The sequence below is a fragment of the Sinocyclocheilus anshuiensis genome, unplaced genomic scaffold (genome assembly GCF_001515605.1).
Source record: "Sinocyclocheilus anshuiensis isolate Anshui unplaced genomic scaffold, SAMN03320099.WGS_v1.1 scaffold1146, whole genome shotgun sequence".
NCBI lineage: Eukaryota > Metazoa > Chordata > Actinopteri > Cypriniformes > Cyprinidae > Sinocyclocheilus > Sinocyclocheilus anshuiensis.
In genome coordinates, this window is record NW_015539920.1 from 2,925 (window position 1) to 10,713 (window position 7,789).

The window sequence follows — 7,789 nt, forward strand, 5'->3', positions numbered from 1 at the left end:
AACTTAACAACTACCTTACTAACTATTAATAAGCAGCAAATTAGGAGTTTGAGGCAAAAGTCGTAGTTAATGGCTTGTTAATAGGGAGAATTGGACCTTAAAATAAAGTGACAAAAAATCCTTTTGGGAAAAATGTTTGGAAAATAATTTCTGAAACCAAGTCCGCTGAAAAAGTGGACAGATGACTATTGCTCTCTATATTGCTAACTAAAATACTTAATTCTGATTGATTAGCATGGCATTCCATTGTCAGCTATTTTTAAATTTTTTATTTATTTATCGGGATCACTCGACATTGAATATTTAATTTTTGGTATTATCTATTTTATTGTTTGTGTGAATTTCCACTTTTTTTGTATTTTGATTAACTTTTCTGTTAAGTCTAATGCTCACTTAAAGTTAATCAGTAAATGGTATAGAAATGTAATGCCAGCCTTTTCTGTAATTAGTCATAACATGAAAATAATCATTGCAGGTCCACTACTTACGTCTTCAATCCCAAGCCAGCCAACCCCAGTATCCTCAGCCACTCTCTAGTGGAACTGCTGAGCCAGATTAGCGCCGCCTTCAAGAAGAACTTCACCGCTCTGCAAAAGAAGAGGTAATACACTATTATTATAAATACAAATTTAGTTCACCTCCCACTTTTGGCTCGTTTCCACTGAGCGGTACGGTTCGGTACAGTACAGTACGGTACGCAATTATGTCCGTTTCCACTGTCAGAAGTTGTGAATGGTACCAAAATAGCAAACCGTACCGTACCACTTTTTTGGTATTTGTTTTTTGTTATTGTGTTATGAAATGTAGCTTTAAGGGTTTTTCAGGCGAGAATGTAATTGTTTAAAACTCAAATCTGTGGTTTATTTATAAAGATAGCGCCTATTTGAAAATTTGCTATGCCGATTTCGGAGCTCCAGGCGATCAGTGGGCGCTCAGTGCTCATGTATCCGCCGAGAGCAGCCTCAACTCGGCTAGTCCTTTCGACATTTGCCGCTGGCTCTGATGTCTCTGTAGTGAATAAACATGAGATACAATTAGTTTTGGGTAGGCTATATTTAACAGGCATTCGTGGTCTCATGAATCTATTATTTATTCCTGGTCATATCATTTTGGCTGAGCACAAAGTTATGTTTAACTTTATATATTTATTTTGAACTTTACCGTAGTACAGCGCTGACTTTGTCAGCATACGCAGGGCCGTCCTTAGGGGGGTGCAACTGGTGCGGTCGAGAGTGCAAAACTTTCAGTGCCTTTAGCCTTCCCTGTTGATTGGTCAGATTCATAACTCCCAACAAATCGGATGGGCGGTGGGCGGAGATTGCTCTAGGCCACAGAGTGGTGAGTTCCGACAGACTGCATCAGAGCCAAATAGCTTGTTTCAAAATTAAATTATTTTATCGGCAAAACGGTTTTGAAAATGACCGATACCGATAATCATAAAAATGCTTAATATATCGGCGCCAATAATCGGTCGACCCCTACTCCACAGGCCTGAAAAATTTACTGTGTCATGTTTATGTCTGGCTGCTGATGGTGACTGGGCCTAATCTCTGAGAGCCGGTCTGATCAAACCCATGTAAAGCACTGTGATGGTGGTGAGATGAGGGATTACAGGAGACACACACACGCATCTATAAACACTCCTCCGGCAAGGCCACGGCTCATGATTGGATTCGTTTTATCATTACATATTAAAGTAAAATGGCTATGATTTAGAAGTCCAACCATAAACCTTTATCAGAATATGAATAAAACATTTACAGCATTAGCCATCATGGTGGATTGCCAAACACACACCCCCAATGATCCTTGATCATACCAATTACGGTACTATACAAAAAAACTTGTTGATCAACAAATCAGAAGATATTTCATGTTTAATGTACTGTAATGAGACAGAACTTTCAACCAATGAGTTTTCACATTGGGTGTGGCAATGCCACAGAAATAACTCACTAGTCACGGCTGGTTAGGACATGAACATGAGTTTTAATTGCTTGTTGATATATCATACCAAGGTTGGTAAAGACGCAGCACAAAGCATGAAAACTTATACTAACATTAAAACTACTATTATCCTATTGTTGATTATCCAAATAATAATAGTACTACTATGTTATTACAACATACATATATAGACTATACTATATTATTGCAGAAAAAAGATACATAGGAGTATGTGTACATAAGACACAGATACACACATTATGCTAGCGGCACTATTCATTATTGCATTAACCTCCAGACTGTGTGAATTAATCATGCTGCTACTCACATGACACAGACCGTGTGTTCCTGCTCACTAACACATGGCAAGAACGAAGAGGCCATGAACATAAAATGGATTACTTCCTTTCCTGCCAGACACTAAAGCAGTAAGCGACAAAAGTCTGCATTACAGTGGTTTTGCCATGGCAAAGGAGTGTTGATATGAACAATGTCAAACAAGATTCAAATGTTCAAAAAAATAATAGCATGTATTAATAATAATTTATTTACTACACACACACACACACACACACACAGACACACAGACAGACAGACAGACAAAGATATCAAAATACAAACTTTTAGAAGGTTAATCAAGCTGTTGACCCATGAGAAACGGTTGTGTGTCGCAAGAACCCTCACGGAAACCTATAGGAACAACCCTACAATAGTCTGCAGTGTCCCTTAAGATGAATTTCTAACAGTGCAGGAATGGCGTGAACCCTTAAAAGCGGAGTACGGGTTGGAAGACGACTGCCTTGTAGATGATAATGGTTTTGATGACCTTCCAGGCGATGATGGACAGAATATGAATGAGGTTTGGAATTGAGGGGCTGGTCTTTGAAGGTTAAAGGCAGGTGATTGGCACAAAGATAATAACTAGCACTGTTTTGTGGCATGCCGAGGAAAAACAAGGGGAAACGAGAGAGCGGATAACAGGAATCTTACCTCCCGTTGCTCATCAAGCCTCCATCAACACGCTGGAACGTCACTGGGGTCAGAAAGAGGGTAGAAAACAAAGAGAGAGAGACTGAGTCATCGTAACAAAATCATAGCAAAATCAACCTCTTATGCATCACTCTCATAATTCACGATTCTTTAAACCTGATTCCAAATTAAACAGCTGGAACTGATTAAGAAATGAAGAAGTCTCCATATATATGTGCCATTGTAATCTTTCACGAGTGACTGAATTGTTTAGAGCACACAGTAAATGAACATGCAATTTATGAAATCGAAGCATCTTTGTCATTTTATCTCCATAACTTCCTATTTTCTCTGGGTTTTGCCTCAATATTCTTGCCAAAAGAAAGTGATTTAAACAAAACGTGTGCAAAGAGGAAGACAGAAGGGATGGATTATTGATGAAAAGAAGACTAAATCAGGTGTCCGTATTTAGTATTCGTTTTGAAAACACTTTCGTCCCAAGTGACTCAAAGTGCCCTGCTTAAATGAACAATTTTGAAGAATGCCTTTGTCCATTTAGAATGTCAATGGGGTATAATCTGAACCCCATTGGCCTTTTTGTATGAAAGAACACTGATGCATTTTTCTAAATATCTTCTTTTGGGTTCCACAGAATTAAAAACTGCATACAGATTTGGAATGACATGAAGGTGAGTAAATGAATAAAGAACATTTCCCTTTAAGAATGTCCAAGCATGCCCACTTATTCAACAAATATGTGACTTTTTATGCCAAAAATCATTAGGATATTAAGTAAAGATCATGTTCCATGAAGATATTTTGTAAACTTCCTACCATAAATATATCAAAATTTAATTTCTGATTAGTAATATGCATAGCTAAGAACTTCATTTGGACAACTTTAAAGGCGATTTTCGAAATATTTTGATTTTTTTTGCACCCTCAGATTCCAGATTTTCAAATAGTTGTATCTCAGCCGAATATTGTCCTATCCTAACAAACCATACATCAATGGAAAGCTTAATTGTTCATCTTTCAGATGATGTATAAATCTCAATTTCATAAAATTGACCCTTATGACTGGTTTTGTGGTCCATGGTCACATATTCCATGAACTAATCCAGAGTGACTCCTGGTCCGTTTACACACCCTGCAGAGAATCAGAATTAGATCAGTGACATTTTCTCTCCACTGTTAACAATCCATCACCTCTTCTGTCAAACAGACAGTCCAAACATTAAACTTGATGAACACTAACCCGTGTCCGTCTATCCTCTGGGCCTGCTGTTTGTTGGGTTTATTTGCATTCGTTGCTAATTCCAGAATCTGGCATTTCAGTAAATTGAGAACAAACACTGAAGGTATTTTCTCTCCCAAAGGGACTCGTTTTATGTGGTGCTATGTGTGTGTGCGGGTCCATTAAGTACCTATCTACAATAGGACACATTGCTGGCACTTTGATGTGGCCCGTAGACTGGCGCTGCTCTCGGCTTTAGGCTGAGCTCCAGATAAGCACTCTCTCCAATTTGAAAACTGATTACTCCTCTTTAATAAGCATTTACTGCGGCATGACAAAATCGCCCGCATAAAAATTCTATCAAATCCTTCCTTCCCATCCAAGCACAACTTGATTTAGCCTCGCGGCGATGACAGGTTTAAAGGAGGAAAGTGGGTGTTTGTGTGAACAGGTATATTCGCTTTTACCTCTTACACTCAACAGCCTCGTATGGAAGCCCGTTTCCTCCACTGAATAAAAAATAAAAAAGGTAATTGCGACTTTTTATCTCACAATTCTGACTTTTTTTCTCATAATTACGATACAAACTTGCGATTCTGACTTTTTTTCTCATAATTGTGATACAAACTCGCAATTCTGACTTTTTTTTTTCTCAGAATTGTGTGATATAAACTCGCAATTGAGAGACAAAGTCGCAATTCTGAGAAATAGTCATAACTGCGAGATATAAACTCACAATTCTGACTTTTTTCTCAGAATTGAGAGTTTATATCTCGCAATTCTGACTTTATAACACGCAATTGTGAGTTATAAACTCGCAATTCTGAGAACATATCAGTCTTCCCCCCCCCTCAAAATTGGACTTTAACTCTCAATTGCATGTTATAAAGTCAGAATTGTGAGAAAAAAAAGTCAGAATTGTGAGATATAAATTCGCAATTGCGAGAAAAGAAGTCAGAATCGTGAGTTTTTATCTCGCAATTGTGACTTTATATCTCGCAATTCTGACTTTATAACTCGCAATTGTGAGTTTATATCATGCAATTCTGAGAAAAAGTCAGAATTGCGAGATTATATCTCGCAATTCTTACTTTTTATCTCACAATTCTGACTTTTTTCTCATAATTGCATGATACAAACTCGCAATTCTGACTTTTTTTCTCATAATTGCGTGATATAAACTTGCAATTCTGAGAACATATTAGTCTTTTTCCCCCCTCAAAATTGGACTTTAACTCTCAATTGCGAGTTTAATATCACGCAATTCTGACTTTATAACTCGCAGTTGCATGTTATAAAGTCAGAATTGCGAGATATAAACTCGCAATTGCGAGAAAAAAAGTCAGAATTGCGAGTTTTTACATCTCGCAATTCTGACTTTATAACTCACAATTGCGAGTTTATATCTCACAATTCTGTGAAAAAAGTCAGAATTGTGAGATAAAAAGTCGCAATAACCTTTTTTTAAAATTTTTTATTCAGTGCCGGAAACAGGCTTCCATAGCCTCGATTAAACATACTGCTTTAGAAAAAAAAAACTGCCTTCATGCAAACATCCAATCGTTTTGGAATCGTCTGTCTTTATTTGTTCTATAAGCCCTGAAACGTTTGCATGATTTGCAGTGAACCGTGATAATGAGACGAAGACAATTTGGCTCCAGGAAACAAGAAAAATCAAAGACTAGCTAGCATGGACCACTGCCTTCGCGAGCGTCACGCATATGGGGTCTGGCATGCCGGTAATGCGTCTGAACGCCACACTTATCTGCTCGGCACATGGGAGCAAGAAACCAAGAAAAATGTGGACCCCTGGGAGCCGGCAACCTTGAAGCCCACTGAAGCAGTGTGTGAGGAGAGACCACTGGAGTGCATTAAAACAAAGTCGAGGGATATCGAGGCCATAAGACTCGGACACCTGACTGTTATGGTCTTATCTTGGGGAAAAGTGGAGTGCAGCAGTGTCAGCCTTTGCAGGGGGACTGATTTCATTGGTAATGAAGTTTGGAGCGAAACTCTCCTACAAGATAAAAGCACACCTCAATCCGCACACAATCCCCGAGAGACGTGGAGGGAACCTGGGCTAGCTGAGTGATTTTTTTTTTCGTTTCGCTTTTTTGTGTTATCAATTCAGAGTGTGATTGTGGCTGACTGTGTGACTGGATCAGGTCATCACTGGTTAACCTCTGGTAGGCCTGTGAATCTCCCATATATCACATAAGTTGCGGACAAACCAACCATTGAATTACAAACAATTCTCTGCTATTGTGAACATAAAGTGGAAAATCAATGGCACTGTGACCATATTTCGGAATGGGATGATATTTGATGGACAGAAAGTCATGAGATTGGTGGCAATATGGCTGTGTTCGGAATGGTATACTACTCTTATGATTTTCTGCAGCATATAGTATGAATACTATATTTACTAAAAGGTGCAACAATGCGTGCTTCACTATGTACAATATTCCACAATGCAATGCACCGAATCATCTAATATCAACCATTTCTTTGTTGTTTACAAATTGATGCCAAATGTTGACAAATAATTAAAAATAATAAAACATTTTAACTTTAAGATATTAATATAAGACATTAATATATATCCTAACAATATATACATACTAATTACATTATTTATTTTTGTATTTTATTTTTATTTATTTAAATCACACATGACAATAATTTAGCATACTAATAATATTTGAAATGCATACTGTCCAGGCATATTATCATTAATTAACCCAAAATAAAATAAATTAAACCTAAACAGTAATATAAAAATAATAATGATAATAAAAATGACAGAAGCACAAAACAAAATTACTAAGAATTCAACAAATTAAAATGCAAACTGAAAATATAAAAACAAAAGTGAATTTAAATTTTAGAAAGACTATAATAGAATATAAATAATCATAAAAAAGTTATTTTTAAAAACAGCCAGTGTACAGTGTATACTAAATATTATTCAGTATTCAATTCCTATTTTTTAAACCCATATCTGTGTCCATAATTTCTATACTGGTTAAATCAGAACATATAGAAGCATATATTACTGGAGGGAAATGAGAAAACCTTTAGAAAACATGCTGACAACCTCGTATGGAGGGAACAATTGATTCCCACATGTAAGTTTGTTCAAGCGGTTAATAACAAAGACAGGAATGAATGAAAGATCGGAGAACTCAAGTAGAGAACGAAAACAATTCACAACACCTGCACAAACAAAAAGAACAGGAAGAAAGAGAGAACGGGAATAAAAGGAGGATAAAGATAAGATGGGAAAACCACATGAGAAGATCAGCACAGGTGACCACCACTGAAAACATGACCTGAAGTAAAGGACAAGGGAAAACAAATGGAGAACTGCAGGATCCTGAAGCCCACAGATCTTCTACCTGACTCTGTTAACATTTATAAAGACATGTAAAATGTTCGCTACTTGCACTTTAGTTTGACTTTGAATGTTATTCTGTATTAAAAAAAAAATATATATATATTAAAGGGGTGCTTTTTTAAAGATCATTATTTTGTTTATTTGGTGTAACAGAATATGTTGACATGCTTTAATGTTAAAAAAACACAATATTTTTCAAATACTGTTCATTATTGTAGGTCCTCTATGCCCCGCATCCC

General features: G+C 36.8%; 1 protein-coding gene across 1 annotated transcript in view; it reads right to left on the reverse strand.

Moving 5' to 3' along the window:
• Positions 1–2,933: 2,933 nt before the first annotated feature.
• LOC107686519 (roundabout homolog 2-like) overlaps positions 2,934–7,789 on the reverse strand; it is a 308,586-nt gene continuing 303,730 nt past the window's right edge. Inside the window, exon 20 of the mRNA XM_016483555.1 lies at positions 2,934–2,980. Within this exon, the coding sequence (XP_016339041.1) occupies positions 2,934–2,980 (47 nt within the window). The remainder of the gene's footprint in view (positions 2,981–7,789) is intronic.